We start from the raw sequence: 18,402 nt of genomic DNA on the forward strand, positions 1-18,402 counted from the left end.
GCATTACATTGCATTAAATTACATTACATTGCTTTAAATTGGATTACATTACATTACATGACATGACATTACATTACATTACATTACATTACATTACATTACATTACATTACATTACATTACATTACATTACATTACATTACATTACATTACATTACATTGCATTGCATTGCATTGCATTGCATTACATTTCATTTCATTATATTACACTACACTACATAACAGTACATTGCATGTGGCCCACATTGCATTGTGGTACAGACTCACTACAGAGCATTATTGTATTATGAAAGGTACCAATTTCTATAATAAGAGGATTTTAAATTCATATGGAATTAATAAATCAAAGAAAAATGTTTACATCAACGTTATGACTTCACATCAAATGCAGGAAACGAGGTTATAGTTATGTGGACATTGTGGCACATTTATTCCAATTGATCAAGGGCCATTTCACAAAAATCGCTCGTATACGTAAGATATATCACGCCTGAAACCGTATTTCACCAAACGTAAGATCGATCTTACTTTTTGTGCAACAGGCCCCGGAACTGGCCTCATACCCAATATGCAACCGTAACCTTAACTATAAGTTTATTGGCATATTTCGTATGAGGCCCTCTCCAGGAACGGACATCTAATCGGCACTAATTTATGATAGATAAAGTATATCACTTTTCAATATAATAATCCACTTTGACCAATTCGGTTGTCTCCTTGGTGAGATATATGATGTTTGATATAAAATCGTCCCAAATTCATTTTGTGCCACATCAAATTGCATTCTGAATACGAGGAATGTCCTACTGATATCAAATAATTTTCGCGACATAATACAAATTTTATGGCAAATTATTAAAAATTGATATTTTGGTCTTTTGGGAAAAAATGCATTTCCTCAATACGAAATTTACGCGAATGTTCAAAATTTTCAAATGATGGACGGCTTTTCCTCCCAGCTACATACGCTTTTTAAAGCGTCATTAGATTGATTAAGTTTATTTCTAGGACTGTAAAATATCAAAAATATAAATTTTTAATAATTTGCCATCAAATTTGTATTATATCGATAAGTTAATAACTCGAGGACTGTTAAATATCAAATATATCAAAAATATAAATTTGTAATAATTTGCCATCAAATTTGCATAATATTGCGAATTAAAAAAAATATTATTTGATATCATTATTACATTCCTCGTATTCAGATTGCAATTTGGTGTGTTTGGTATGCTCTCAGGTACCACAAAAACACTGTGCAAACGTTGCTATCCGATTCCTTAAGCACATAATTATTTCTGTTATATAATAAATATCATTAACACTCATTTTGCAGGGTTTATGTCAAACGAAAGACGAGCTCCAGTGATACTATTTCGTCAGGCAATAGTTTATCATAATACCAGGAGAAACTCATCGTACCAGTTCTTTTGTTACGATAGAAGAGCTATGGTTGGAGACAGTTTCAATGCAACACGAACACGTAAGAAGTTTCCTTTTCTATTAATATTGTATCAATTTAATATCCCAGCAAACACAACGTTTTTAAAGGTTTTTAAAGGTTGTATTTTGGTTTTTGGGAAAACATTATGATAACATTAAATGTGAGGTTATATAAACACAATGAAAACGTTTTTAAAGCGTTTGGTATGAAAATACACTATGATAACATTTTTAAAATGCTGTCAAATGTTATTGTAAAATATTTGTTGCAAAAATGTTTTGCCAAATATGTTGTCAACAATATAAAGAACATTATGTCAGAATATTTTGCATTAAATTTTCAAAAATGTTATGAATACGTTTTATACCCTTTATCCCAGTAAACGCAAAACCTTTTTAGAGAACAGGTTTAAATGTCGGGTTTATAAAGGGTATAAACATGTTTTAATAACATTCAAACATTATTGAAAAAGTGATGCAAAAACATTCTAACAGAATATTATTTAATTATTGACAACATATTTTGCAAAACTGTTTGCCCAAAATAATTAACAATGACATTTTAAACGTATCCGTGATCGTTATATAATCCGACATAAAAGGAAGAACATTTTTGTGTTTGCTGGTCATATACCCGACATTTAAACGTTTACTGACAATCTTTCACTAACATTTTGCGAATAATGTCGAAAACGTTTTGTGTTTGATGCGATCACCTATCAATGGTATCAGTTCTTGTTGTAAATATATGTTGTATATATCCTGTAATATAAAAAATAAGGAAAGCAGTTTTGTCCAACTCAACCGATTTAAAGGTCGACATCATTATGATGTAATTTTGTTTTTAAGTTGAATGAACATAATGAAGACAAGAGAATATTTTTGTGGACATATTTGGCAATGTTTATGAACACTCAAACATCTTGTAAATGCAAATTGTAAGAATTGTTCGCCTTTTTTGCAATAATCTTTATATATGATATTTATACCAGACTTGTAACGAGTCATGAGTCTTACTCAAGCCTTGACGTTTCAAAAATATGGAATTACTCGACTCAGATTTTCCAACAATTTCCCCATATAGATTATACAGTAGTCTTTTGGGGCTTTTGATTCGACTTGACGCTAGAAACGCTCTACTCAATCATGAAATTACTCGACCGGTTAAAACTCTAATATTTAGGCCATAAAACTACGGGGAATCCCTATAAAGCGAATGAAAGCAATGTTTAAAGTGAAAACCCTATGTACGTCTACTTGTAAAAACCAACGTTGTTAAAACATTCCATGGAAAACACCATCAAGATTGGACCCAACAGTTGAGTTGGTCTGCTTGTCCAACTTTGGGTACAAATTAAAAAGCGTTTAAAACTTCAACATGAAAGTGGTTAAAATTTCCGGGTTATTTTCACTTTTTAATGAAGAATATGGAAATCCGGGTTTTTCTTTGATTATTTGTGACCGGAAATCCAGACTTTTGTAGAGTGATAAGCTTGGAAATCCGAGTTTTTCTCTCATTTCAAATTCACTCCTCTATAGGGGGTGTGCACTTATTTTCTGGAATAGCCCAATACTGTGTACCGCGGGCTAAATGTCACAAAATAGTGCTCCGTTTACAGGAGAAAATTAGTGAAACTCAAAATGTTAAAATAGCTTGGAAAATGTGTCTAAAAAGAATATTACAAATGTGTTGTCGAATTCGGCTAATTTCTAAAAAAAAATCATTTTAGAGAATTACCTATTACTTGAAAACGTGGTGAAATGTAATAATTATAGTCATATAGGTTAATAAATGCGTATTGCTTGTTTGAAGTGAAATTGTACATAAATAATGCGCGCATACTGAGAAGTTGATGCGTCTAATGCACACTGCGGGAGTATTGCAGACATCAACATCTCAGTACAAGTGCATTGTTTTATACAATCTCACTCCTAACAAGTAATACGCATTTATTTATATTATCAACTGACATAATACCGTCGCTATACCTTTACAGATAATATAGACCAAGGAAATTATATTATTAGATTCTTTCAATTTTGGCATGGGATTTATAAAGTCAGACATTTTGTCGAATATATTAGTATAGAGTCATTGTTTGATAATTTAGAGCCTGAAATTACATGTATATATATCGGGATAAAAAAATTACATCCATCCTTGGTTCGTGACGATAATACGTAAAACAGTTTTTCTTAAACTGTTCAAATTAGCAAGGGTGAATTTTGTTTTCAATCTTTCCTGAATGATATTGATCAGAATAATTGTGTATTGACTAATTGACTTCAATCAAATGCTATACACATGATCATGTCATGTTTAGCATATATTATTTACATTATATTTACATTAAAAAAAGTTACAAGCTGGAGACACCAAAAAGTATATCATGTGTAGTTTTTTTTTTAAAGGTATACAGCATAAATTTATTTGAATCTTTTGATTGATTGCTTTAAAAAGGTGGATGGTTAGGTTTTAACATTTTTTCAATGCGTTTTGCACCTCACATTGAGGCCTGCGCCAAAATAATCTGATTCCCCACGTTTTTAGTTAAATTGCACCAGCAGTTTTGATATTAGAAGAAAAAAAAACGCGTTTCACAACGGCACATTCACATCGAACAAGGCATATCATAAACACTGTTTGCACATGCATTTCCTAGTATCATTCATGTTATTCACGAACGTTTCAAACGTAAAATGTGCCAAAATATCAATTCTGTTTCCTTTCACAGGATAACACATGTGCCATGAAACAGACACACATGGATCATGACGACGACTATGACTGTTTATAGTTTTATTTTTAGACGCAGTAATTTTATATAGATCACCGTTAATGAAGCTAACAGTTCAATGCGGTCCCCTTAGAGAACCGAAGTAAATAATTCATCATTGTCTTGGATGCACTCTGCATTCACTGAGAAGCACGGTAATGGAACGATCACTCTCTGCAAATATCACTAGAAAAACATTTGGCATTCCCATACAAGAAAGAACGTCGTCTATATGTGTGTTATTTATTTTATGTGATTTAAAAAAAATGTTACTGCAACATTGTGAGGTTGAGAATCCCATTGTAAGAGAATTACTACTAATAATAATGATACTGATTATCCGTACCATATGATCCACCCCCACAATGAATGACTTTTCATTTTGATATCATAAAAAATTGATTCGCATAATTTAAATGTTATTTGGTCTTGATAAACTTCATAAATGTAATTATATTCATAGTAATAAGACAAATATACGCATGACGTGGCGATGTTTAACCGAATCCCTCGGCGGTGTATTTCTGACCCATCATATTCCTCATGGGACCTACAAACTCGCACTACTCATACTCATAGTATTGAAATCATGAATATTTGATGATTTACATAAAACCATAGGGATTGACAGCGATCTAGTAAAGCCTGGAGTAAGATATGGCTGATCACTTCCGATTGGCATTTCGTAAAAAGACTAAATAGGTACATAATGTGCAATGATACCTGTTCTCTAATGCTTCTTTTATTGGATGCGTATTGAATTACGAATAATTTTATATAGTTAAATTATTCAGATGTGTTGTTACTTTTATGTGACTGACACAGATCTTTTTGTAGGATTGGGAGGTTAATTTACTATGGGGTATAATTTATTGGAAATACTAGTAGTCACTATATAATTTTAGCAGCTCATACCACGATTTTGTGAAATTGGTGTAATTGAAACCGATTTACAGAAAAGAAACAGTAGTTTGCATAAAAAAGTTGACATTTAAACATTGAACATTTTGGGTGTTTGGAATGTTTTTTAAGTTAAGACAGTTGGCGTATATGCTTGTAATTTCTTTGAATATTTGACATTAAGGGTTTGGTCACCCACAGTATTTTTGTGGGACCTGAGAGCACATCAGACACACCAAATTGCATTCTGAATACGAGGAATGTCCTTCTGATATCAAATAATTTTGATTTTTTTTTAAAATTCGCGATATAATACACTTTTATGGCAGATTATTAAAAATTTATATTTCTGATATTTTTGATATTTAAATTAACAGTCCTTGAAGTAAACCTTATCTAATAATATGTATTTAAAGTGTATGTAACTGGGAGGAAAAGCCGACCATCAAATTATGACCTTTCGTAGGTCTTTTGGGAAAATATGTATATCTTCAATACGAAAGGTACAGATTTTGATATAATGGTCGGCTTTTCCTCCCAACTACATACACTTTAAGTACATGTCATTAGATTTATAAAATTTACTTCGAGGACTGTTAAATGTCAAAAATTTCAAATAAAATTTGTATTATATCGCGAATTAAAAAAAAAATCAAAATTATTTGATATCAGAACTACATTCTTTGTATTCAGAATGTAATTTGATGTGTCTGATGTGCTATCATGTCTCACAAAAAATAACGTGCAAACGTTGCTATCAGATCCCTTAATTGCTGTTGCAAATTAGATTCATTCATTTCAAAATAATCAAATGTCTTTTTGGCGATGTTTTCATGAAAGTTAGTACTATTGTAGAATGATACTTAATCGGATTGTAATCACAACTATAAGACTAAATTAATGTTTCATGATCAAATTCAAGACGGGCGAGAAAGTAATTAACGATTTTCCACATGAGCCTTACTTCAGCACCTCAGTTCATTGTACAGAGAGCAGTACGGGCTATTCCATTTAAAATCCACACTACCCATGTAGAAAAGTTTGGAAATATCTTCCACAGGGGGAGTATGAAATTCAAATGGAATGAGCACATTAAGCTGTTCCATTTGAATTTCATACACCCTCTCAGAAAGATTCAATTTGAATCTTCCACAGAGGGAGGATGAGTTTCAAATGGAGCTGCTTATGTGTTCATTCTATTTGAAATTCATACTCCTTATGTGGAAAATATTTTAAAAATCTTCCACATGGGTAGTGTGGAATTTAAATGGAACAGCCCCATACAGCACAAGTTGACTGTTACTAGAATATCCCTCGAAATCAAAGATGGCTGATATGATGATTCTAGGTGGCAAGAACACGAACAAACAAGTGAATTCAAAACCATGTGATATCATTTACGTGTTGAATATAATAACATTGGAATTGCATCTTGGTTGCATGCGACTCATTATGAATTATTTTGGAGGGAAATTGGCGATGTGTCTTAAGAGTGGTATGGGTAGATGGACCGTGTTGAGTGACAGGCGAATAATAAATGCATGCGCACATTTCCAATCATAGCATGCATGCATGCAATGACTTTTACTCTTACTACAGAAACTGACCATACGTTTTCTGGAAATTATCTCATCGATTACGAATTTTGTATGTTTAAAGGACCATTCAGTGATTGTATAGCACTCAATTTTGTGCACATAATGTTGTTTTGATATGGACTCCCTACATATACTATTTAATTGTTCAATTTGGAAGAAAATTAGTTGGCATGTTAGAGGGATTATAATTACATCTAGTGCTCTCGAAGATCACATTGTAATTATCTTTGTAACTAAACCATTTTTTTTGTAAACTGCACACAAAAAGTGTATTTACGCTTAGAAAAGAGAATTCAATTATGGTCCGAATGCACAATACAACTTAAACCAAGAAGCAAGGGAAAGAAACAACAAATTTTTATCAGCCAATCTTTATTAAAGCAGTATGATTTTGTTTCATTTTTGTAATCGGAAAGCATTTGAGCCTGTAGAGCATAAAGAAATGTTTGATACACTAAGAAGATTGGAGCAACGCAGGATGCATCTATGTCTTAGAAGACATTAATTATATCCACATTAATTATATCCACAATAGTCAGAATTCATATGTATATAGACAATGTTTCCTAAGAGGTAACGATAAAAAGATGAGTAAAGCAGGGAGGCACACTGTCACCATGAATGTTCACAGCAGCTTTGGAAGACGTTGCCAAGAAAGTCATTCCATAAAGAAGAGGAATGATTATCGATATGGAAATATTAACAGACCTTAGTCTCGTGGATGATGTTGCTTTAACAATGGAAGAGTAACTAGACAGATTTAACAGCACAGCGAAAGTAAAGTGGTGGCCTGCAAATGCACAAAGAAAAAAAAACAAAGTTCATGGCAAGCATTATCATGATTGTACAATGACAGTTTACTAATCAGTGTCTTATGTGGAGCAATATGTGGAGCAATGAATTAAGCAATTGATATTCAACACGATTACATTAAACAAAAAGAACGTGGATCTCTATACCCTGGTACTTTGAAGGTGTTCATCCTGCATAAAAACAAACCAGTGCTTACGCCCAAACGACTTAAGCTATTTGTAGATCCATCTTTTGGGCTAATTTTAGTGATAAAACTGTTGCCCCAGCATCTTACACAGGGGAAGGACCGAGTAATCAAATTTTTATTTGGAAGCTAGGATGAAAGAGTTATTTCCATTCATATTTAGGAGAAAATCTGGTGATAATCGTATGTTCGTAGCATATGTTACTTAGCCGAAATTTGCCTATATTTTTGTACATAGCCAGAATTTCTCAATTTTTTGAGGACGCGCTGACATTATGACTTCATAGCGACATTATGTTGGGAATGTTTGTACTTATTTTGGTGTCACTGTATAGAGGAGATTCATATACATGTATACTATGCATACAATGGAGATTCATATACCATGCATGCAATATAGGTACCAAAATTTGGGAGGGGTTGCAACAACCTGCCCCCTCTTTGTAGTTTTTTGTGTTACAAAGAATGGCTCAGTAGGCTTAATGAAAAACTGTGAAACGGTTCAACATGTATATATATTGCACATACAAACCCAAGGCGCTATTCCTGAAAATAGATGCACACCCCCTATAGAAGAGTTCGGATTTTCGGATTGCCCAGTTATGATTGTTGGAAATACAAGATTTTTAAGGTGCCCCAAAAAAATCCAACAGAAAAGTAGTTCAAAATCGGAAATCCTAAACTTGAGAGCCCATTTTGATCAATTCCGTGATATTTCATTCATTTAATTGCATTTCCAAGCTTTTTCCAGTAACATTGGCAATTCTCGCTATTCGCAATAAGGGCGCCGCCAGCGGTTTGCGATGTATCATGGGAAAAATCGTGATGTATCATGGGAAAAGGTCGACATCAAAGTCCGAGAAATACGAATATTACCATGCTATTACATAGGAACACGTGACAATATTTTTAGTTTGTCAATATAACGGTATTACACGCAAATCGATAGAAAAAAATTAATTGTGCACATTTCAAATCACATTATTAAGTATTATTGAGTATCGATTCGCGTGTAACACCTTTATTTTGACAAACTAAAAAATATTGTCACGTGTTCCATGTAATACATCGTAAATTGCTGGCGGCGGCCTTATTGCGAATAGCGAGAATTGGAATTCCAGTCGTTTTCAGAAAGCAAATTTTGGAAATCCAGACATTTCCTTTATTGAAAAGTCACTCCTCTATAGGGGGTGTGCACTTATTTTCTCCAATAGACCAATTATACTTTCGATAACAATATTAACTGATAACCGGTTTAAGCATAGATTACAACAGGTTTAATGTCATTGACCGATGGGTTGGTTATCACTCTCCTCATTTGAGTCCTTTCGGATGACTTGATATGCTGACAAATATAACGCATACTGTCATGAAAGTATAATGATGATATTATTATTTTCTTCGCTGCTTACATGATTTATTGAATACAAACTTAGGGGCTACCTTGGACATAATGTGTAACTCCAGACCATGATTTATTGAATACAAACTTAGGGGCTACCTTGGACATAATGTGTAACTCCAGACCATGATTTATTGAATACAAACTTAGGGGCTACCTTGGACATAATGTGTAACTCCAGACCATGATTTATTGAATACAAACTTAGGGGCTACCTTGGACATAATGTGTAACTCCAGACCATGATTTATTGAATACAAACTTAGGGGCTACCTTGGACATAATGTGTAACTCCAGACCATGATTTATTGAATACAAACTTAGGGGCTACCTTGGACATAATGTGTAACTCCAGACCATGATTTATTGAATACAAACTTAGGGGCTACCTTGGACATAATGTGTAACTCCAGACCATGATTTATTGAATACAAACTTAGGGGCTACCTTGGACATAATGTGTAACTCCAGACCAATCATTCCATAATATGTAATTCATATCAATTCTGTCCTCGCATATATTGGCTTATTTTAAAGTATACCGTATAGTGGGATTCCTTTGATGATACATTGGTGATTAAGAGAATGTTGTGAGCATAATTTCCTGGATTAACCAGATGCCTAACTCTGGGCCAATCTTTCCATATATTATTCATACCAGGCATGACTATATTATCATTATATACATGTTGGGATAATTCAAACCTAATTGCGAAGTAATTTTGCTGATTGGAACCTTTGGTAGTTAGGATGAAATAGTTATTTCCTTTCACATCCGGTGAAATTCGTATGTTCGTAGAATATTTTATTTAGCCGAAAATCAATTTTGCCTATACTTTTGTACATAGCCAAAAAAGAAAAAGAAACAGTCGCATTTGCAGTGGCAAAGTTCCTGAACGTTCAGTTAAGGGGTTGTTTGGTATGACAGGCGAGTCAGGGGTCAAAAACAAAATTGTTACCTTTTTGACCTCAGCACATGTGTATGTATGATCTGCCATACAAAAATTAAAAAAACAAGACCTTAAAGTATCATTTTTTGTCATAATCACGCTTTTCTACAAATTTCATCTGTTTGTACCGGGGGCGTGTCTGTTGCTAGGTAGGCCTACATGACAGCATAGACACACGTTGAATAATAATACAGAATTGTGACGTTATATTCTTCTTAACCTATCTTAGAACTACCCTCCAACGTGCCTATTATTTCAATTGTTATACTGTTCTGGTTGGTTTATTGCATATACTGTATAGAAATTATGCAATCTCAAAATTGACTCGTGCTGTAGAGTATGATTTTTTTAATACCTAATGCAACTTAGGCTAATATTCTGTAGTACGATCATATATTGAGGTCGATGAATTTATTATGTCCTCACATATTGGTATATTTTAGAAAATGGCGTATAGCGGGATCTCCGGGATCACTTTGATACATTGGTGATTGAGATGATGCTATGAGCATATTATTCCCCGAATTAACCAGATCTGCGGAGAATTATGCTGTTTTTGGTCATTATCTTTGGTAAAGTTTAATGTCTAGATAATGACAAGTTACAGATATGATATTCATTCAATTAATACAAAGATATCAAAAGGAAATATGCGCAAATTAAAAAGAAACATTATGGAGAATATAGCCTGAAGACCAAATGTATAATCGCCTCCTTAATTGCTTTCGTAATTGTGTCGCATACTATACCCTGTAGGTCTTTGTCTAATTCATTCCAAAAATGGCGCTGTCAAAAGAAACATTAATTCTTTATTCCTAATTGGGGTTAGATTAATTAGATTGTCTGAAAAGCCTCAAAGTTAGAATGTCCGTATACTAGTATACTATAGTTACTAAAATGTCAGTTGCATAAACTTGGGTCATCTACAAGCAACGTTACGACTCGTACTAGTGCTTGAATGGTGAATATGGAATTTTAAAAGTGATAAATCTACAAAGAATAAAAAATTCCAAAATGCGGGGGCGAGGAAAAGAAACAATATATTTTCGTCAAACAATCTTTAAAGCAGTATGTTTTTGTTTCATTTTTGTATTCAGATAGCATTTTTAACACGTCTTTATGCTTTACAGGCTTAAAAGCCTGTAAAGCATAAAGAAGTGTTTTTTTTCTAAAAAAACAGTAAATGAAGGATCTACATCTTAGACGACATCAATTCTTCACAGATGCAACCACCAGACTTCATATAATAGATAATGTTTCCACGAGTAAAATTGAAAAGATGCGTAAAGCAGGGAGACACACTGTCACCAAGAATGTTCACAGAAGCATTGGAAGACGTTGCTACAAAAGAGAGGAATGTGCATCGATATGGAAATATTAACAGACCTTAGGTTCGCAGATTACAGAAAATGTTATATTCTATTTTTGATGTTTGTTGCCAAATGAATAAAATATAAAAAAAAATACAAAAATCAAAATCAAAATCGAAATGGTCAAAAATAAATGAATATATTTAGGAAAGACATTGAAAACGGACACCAACACAGCTGTGGAAATCCTAATCAGAGTAAACGATAGAGGATGGAGTTGTTTTTGGGAAATTGTTTTGATATAATATTGGTTTTAACTTAAGAACTGCAAGGCCTGTACAGATGTGAATGCGATTAGTGGATATCATGACTCATTTCCTATCAAATCAATGTATCATTAATAAGAAGTACATCGCAATTTTTTTAAACGGCTAAAACTAGAAAAATGTGGCTCTGTCATCACACTTGCCTTAACTTATTTGGTTTCAAGAATAACAGATAGATGCAATTGTCATTAATGCATTCGTTATTTGCTAATACAAATTATGCTGGACGTTAACTACTTATGTCAAAACCTTAATATGGCCTATGTTATTTTTTTTTGTAACATTGAAAATAATTATGAAACTTGAGAGAAAATTGCAATAAGATATGAAACGTTATTCAATGACAGTTTACTAATCAGTGTCTTATGTGGAGCAATGAATTAAACTATTAATATTCAACAAGATTCTATTAAACAAAAAGAACGTGGATCCATTATCTCTAGTGCTTCGGAGGTTTTTCATACGGCATGCTAACACGCCAGTGTTTACGCCCAAACGACTTAAAGTGACCGTAGATCCTTCCTTTGCGCTCATTTTAGTGATAAATCTGTTACCCCAGCACCTTACCCTAGGGTCCCATATCAAAAAATGAGACCTTTTCGGATAACTTCCCGATAGTCACCGGGTAGACACCGGCAAATTTCACATGCAAATTAGATAGGTAGCGGGTGACTACCCGATAAAATTTTGGGAAACCATAGTGGATACCTTTCAGGAATAGGTACCGGATGACTACCGGATAACTGTTTTGGGAAACTAGCGGGTAACTACCCGATGACTTTTTTGGGAACTAGGGGATAACTACCCGATAACTTTTCGGGGACCTAGCGGATAACTTTTGGTGACGATATACCTGGTGACCTCCTTGGAGACTTCCTGTTGACCTTTTGGGGAATGCAGAAATTCAAATTCATGAGTATGCACAAATGTATTAGGCAGTTTAGCTTATTATTTGAATTGTAGTTTTTGGAGAAATACAACTCTGCAGTCATGGCAGTTGAGCTTGTGATATCTTGCTATAATAAACTTGAAAGTGTACAATGTAATTGTAGTTATTGTACAAAAATATTCTTCTGATTTAATTTGGTTCACACCTTTATTAGGTGCAAAACTTTCAATTAATGTACAAATAATTCATATGATATCAGCATACATATACTTAGTAAACTAAAATGTGATCACATCACTGACACCTAGTAGTCTATAATTTTTATATCAAATATTATAATTTATTTACAACAAATAGCTTAACACAAAGCTTATCAGTTAATTGACACATAAGCTGATGATTAGTAATTTAATTGACATTAATTTACTGTCAAAATCATGTATAATTTACAAAAGATATAAACTAAAACATTCAAATGTGTCATACATAGTGTATAAAGACTGCACCAATACAAATCATTTCATACAAATTTTCCTACCTGCATTGTCATATGAAATGAAGCATTCAATGCTTTATAATTCCTACAGCATGTTCCAGATTAATTAGTAAACATCTTGTAATGTCCTACATGTAAATCCATACATTTTGGACCACAAATAACTTGAATATTCTGCACAAATATATTCCAACTGCCAACAGCTAGCTACTCCATTTTGAATTCATTCAGTGACCTTTGACCAAATACCCACCCACGCATTCTTAATGCTATTTTCAAGGTCAAATTAAAAGCGGATAACTACCGGGTAACTCCTGCAAAGAATCTAAGTTTCTGGGAACCTTCTGGGTAACTCATTTGAAATATTTGAGTTTTTGGGAGACTTCCGGATGTCTACCCGAAAACTTTTCGATAACTTAATTAGGTATCCGCAAGGTATCCGCTAGCGGGCACTTTCGGATAACTCTGGAAAAGGAACCCGAAAGGTTTCTGATGACCACCGAATGGTCATCGGGTGGTCACCGGGAAACCTTTCTATTTTGCTATGGGGTAGGGGCGACCATAAATAATCTTCATTTCGTTCCTTTCAAATCATTACAATGGACTATTTACTTGATGGTTAGGTTGAAATAGTTATTTACTTTCATATTTAGGAGAAAATCAGGTGAAAATCGTATGTTCTTTGAACACTAATAGCCGAAAATCAATTTTGCCTACACTTTTGTATATAGCCAATTTTGTGAGGACGCGCTCACATTATGACATTATAGCGACATTATGCGGGGAATGTTTGTACTTTTAGTAGAAGACTCACGTACATTGGCAGCAAATATAACAGTATAATGACATTTATAATAGAAAATTATAAGGGGGGAGGGAGTTGTAACAACTCCCTCTTCGCAGTTTGTGCTACAAAAAGTTAATCAGGGTTAATGACAAACTTTTGTTTTTTCTAACCCCTTAAACTGGTTTTACATGTTTAGTAGTAGTAAGAGTATGAGCGGCGTGAGCCGCGAATATTCTTACAAACTAGTAGCACCCACTGAAATGCTCTTATAAGCAGGAGGTGTGCTTTTATGGCCATGTGTCTTGGTTTTAAACTTGTCATCAACTCCAATGTGTTTATCAATAAACCTGTCACCAACTGCAATTCCTTTACCTTTCACAGGAGTTGACCTACATGTGGGGACACAGCAGATAATTGGGTCATTAATTGATAGGGTCTGAGGCTATGGTCTGAGGGAGCAAGGTACATGGTCATTGTATGTGCTTAGATTTATAGGCTGCGTTTGACCGATTGGGGTTGTGTGACAACCTTGACTGCTTATACTAGTAATATTCTTGCCTATCCTTTTTTTAAGTTCCATTCTTTCTTTCCTTCTTCCTCTGCATTCTTTCAGTCGTTCCTTCTATTCTTCCGTTCTGGTTTTTCTGTTTTCTGTGCTTCCTTACTTTTTTACCTTAGTTTCTTTCTTTATTTATTTCCTTTTTTGTCTTTCCTTCCTTTCTTTTTTCTTGCTTTCTATCTTTTTTCTTTCTTTCCTTTCTTTCCTTCTTTCCTTTCTGTCTTTCCTTCCTTCTTCCTTTCATTCTGATGTCTTTCTTTCTTCCTGCCCTTTCCTATATTTCTTTTAGTCTTTCTCTCTTTCTTTCTTCCCCTCTTTCCTTGTTTCTTTCTTTCTTTTTTCTTCCCTTTTCCAAGTTCTTTCTATCCTTCTTTCTTCATTTCTTTCCCTCTTGCATTATTTCTTTCCCTTTATTTCTTTCCTTCCTTCTCTCTCTTTTTTCTTTCTTTATTTCTTACCCTCTTTCCTTCTTTTTTTTTCTTTCTTTATTTCTTCCCTTCTTCTGTTTTTTTTTTTTTCTTTCTCTCTTTCATTCCTTCTGTTTTTCTTCCTTTCTTTTTTTCTTTCATTCTTTCTGGCCCACTTTCATTCTTTCTTTCTTTCATTCATTCTTTCTTTCTATTTTTTTGTCTGCCTTCCCAGCAAACACAAAACGTTTTCGACATCATTCGCAGAAGGTTATAAAAGGTTGTCAGAAAGCGTTTAAATGTCGGGTTATATAAAGGGTACATTAATGGTATAAAACGTTTTCATCACATTAAATAACATTTGTTGGTAATATACTGCACCGCAAACACAAATGTTTTACAGAAAACATTTAAATGTCGGGTTATATAAAAGGTATAAAAACGTTTTAATAACATTCCAAAAACATTTTTGAAAACTTGGTACAAATCATTCTAAACAGAATGTTATTTTGGGGTTGAAAAATATTTTGCAAAAAATGTTTGCCCAAAATATTTACAATAACGTTTTTCAAATGTTTTTACGACCTTTATATAACCCGACATTTAAATGTTATTAAAACGTTTTGTAAAAAACATTTTAAGAACATTTCTGTGTTTGCTGGATGCAAATATTTTAACATAATGTTATATAAGTGTTGACAAAATATTTGGCCAAAAATGTTTGCAAAAATAGTTTACTTATGACATTTCGAAAACATTTTAAAGATATTGTTGTAGTGTGTTTTGCCCAAGAGTTCCATGCTTTCACAGCCCAATTGGTATTCTTACGAGTATTAACTGGAATTCTATTCATAACCAAATCTTCCATGTCGGATTCGGACACATTGGCGTGACGAGCCATCTCAGATGAAGGTGACCCATACACTGATTGCCTATCTTTAAGATCATTACCCTTACACTATGTTCAGTGTATGTGACTTCAGTTGCAAGACATGGCCATGGCATTATATTCTCATCCCCAATACCATAGCTCAAAGACCAACATCACAGAAATAGAACTCCAAATGTGACCTGCACGTGTAGCACATCAACTTTTGTACACAGAACCCCCGACTTTCATTTTTTGCTAATAGAAACATGTTAGTATGAGGGACCTAGGTTCTAGATATTGTAATGTTCCAAAATTTACTCAAATATGGAACATATCTGTTATCACTACTATACTATAATTAAAAGCTGGTCTCTTAGGGAGAACATTCTGTTTCAAAATTTCAAGTAAGGTGAAGGTTAGAGTAGTTGTCTTTGAAAAACCAAACTATTAACAAGTATCTTAACCAGCTAGGTCCTTCACATTGTGACGTTTCAAAGATCAGTCAAATCAAAGATTATGTTATTGATTATCTTAGTAGTAGTCAGAGTATGAGCGGCGTGAGCCGCGAATTTTCTTCTACTTTCATTAAAAGGTGCAAGTGGTCGCTTAACAAGAATAACCTGCTTCAGTTCTGTAAGAAGGTGAAGGTCTTCATATGCAAATCCTAAATAAGTTATTTGGTTTTGAACCCACCTCTGTTTACAATGTCAATCTGTCTCAACAATCTCTTATCCGTAAAGTATGTCATATGTCTGTTATCACTTATGATTATAATTGAAATGTTCTCTTTAGCAGAATAACCTGGTCCAGTTCTGTATGTCAGGTGAAGGTCTGAGTAGCTAGTTGTTTGCATGCAAATCCAAAATAAAGGTACTGGTTTTGAACCCACCCACGTTTGCAATGTTAATATGTCTCACTATTCTGTCATCGGTCAAGTATGCTACATATCTGTTGTCACTTACTACTGTAATTAAAATGATCTCTTATTGAAAGTTCTCTTAGAAAGACCCGATGCACAGGTCATATTGCATTGTAAAATTTTAATATGGGAAATTATAGCACTGCTGGAAGAGGGTACGGTGTGCTACTAGTAGTAGTAAGAGTATGAGCGGCGTGAGCCGCGAATATTCTTACAAACTAGTAGCACCCAACTGAAATGCTCTTATAAGCAGGAGGTGTGCTATTGTACATACAAACCCATACATACTAGTACATCCGATATCTATAACTAATAACCCTGTTTACGCATAGATTACAACAAGTTGAATGTCATTGACCGATGGGCTGGTTATCGCTCTCCTCTTTTGTGTCATTTCAGATGACTTGATAAGCTGACAAATATAACGCATACGTCCATGAAAGTATAATGATGATATTATTATTTTCTTCACTGCTTACATGATTTATTGTATACAAACTTAAGGGATACCTTGAACATAATACGATGCGTAACTCTGGACCAATCCTTCCATATGTAATTCATCTCATTTTTATATAACAGGCATGAGTGACTATCATTATACATATATAATTATGTTGGAACAGTTTTAAACCTAATCGCGAAGTAATTTAAAAAAAGAATTAAACGAAATAGTCTCATTTTCGATGGCAGAGTTCCTTAAGCTCCAGTCAAATATATTATCTCAAAAATTGAACTCGTGTATAAAGTAGAGTTTTTGTAACCAATGCATTAGACTATGCCATAGTCGATTTTTGATAATAAAAATATGATTTTAATCATGATGAACGCATTCCGTTGAATTATACTGATGTTTATTAGAATTAAAGTATTCAATAGTAAATGGTCATAAAAGTTTATATAATTAATGACAGTAAAAGTTTAGTACACCTATGTCAAGGCTATGTCTATGTTATCGAATGCGACATATCTTGACATAATTATACTTGCTCACTTAACTTCAATACTGAACAACTCTGATTTTGGAATCTACCAGTTTATTGATCGCGAAAGTCCGACTAAAAATTCACTTGGGAAGCTAACAAACAGAGGGAGTACGGTGACTGAAAAGAACAGATATGAAAATTGTACACAAAGTAATACAAATCAGAAATTTATGCTTAAATGTAATAGCACGAGTATGCACAATTGGCAAGTGGACTACGAAGAAGTCTACCAATGCACTTAAAGGAATATTTAGTGATCTTAGCATTCTCTTTTTATGACGTTTTCATTAGATATCCACGAAAAAAGCTTAAATCAAAAATTTCAGTTGATTCAGATTTTGCGTTTGCGAATTATGCATGATCTCTGTGTTTTACACTGCTCCATAGACCATTGTTGTAATCTCGTACTGGTACACCAGAACGTAATTCAAATTTGACGATAATTATTGTTACTAAACGAATTAATCTGTAAGAAATTTTGAGTACATAAACATTATGTAGCCAGAGGTTTTAAGTGGTATGAAAATCCCAACTTTTTTTTTTAAATTGAAAAGTGGGGGATGAGGCTGTGGATTACTAAAATTAATGCCCTTTTAAAGGCTATAGTATAATTATATTGAGGTTGATGAATTCATTGTTTCCTCACATATTGGCATATTTTCCCGGGCATATTTTATTGTCTAGCATAAGGATAGCGGGATCACTTTGATGGATTGGTGTCCAGGGATTGGTGATTGAGATGATGTTATGTATGTACATATTTGTTAGATGAAGCAGATCTATGGA

General features: G+C 33.6%; 1 protein-coding gene across 2 annotated transcripts in view; it reads left to right on the forward strand.

The window, feature by feature from the left end:
- Nucleotides 1-18,402, forward strand: part of LOC140160963 (glutamate receptor 2-like) — a 158,585-nt gene that overhangs the window by 5,335 nt on the left and 134,848 nt on the right. For both annotated transcript variants that reach the window (XM_072184311.1, XM_072184312.1), the window contains exon 2: nt 1,336-1,482. In XM_072184311.1, coding sequence (XP_072040412.1) covers nt 1,336-1,482 — 147 coding nt within the window. The remainder of the gene's footprint in view (nt 1-1,335; nt 1,483-18,402) is intronic.

The sequence above is a fragment of the Amphiura filiformis genome, chromosome 9 (genome assembly GCF_039555335.1).
Source record: "Amphiura filiformis chromosome 9, Afil_fr2py, whole genome shotgun sequence".
In the NCBI taxonomy this organism is placed as follows: domain Eukaryota; kingdom Metazoa; phylum Echinodermata; class Ophiuroidea; order Amphilepidida; family Amphiuridae; genus Amphiura; species Amphiura filiformis.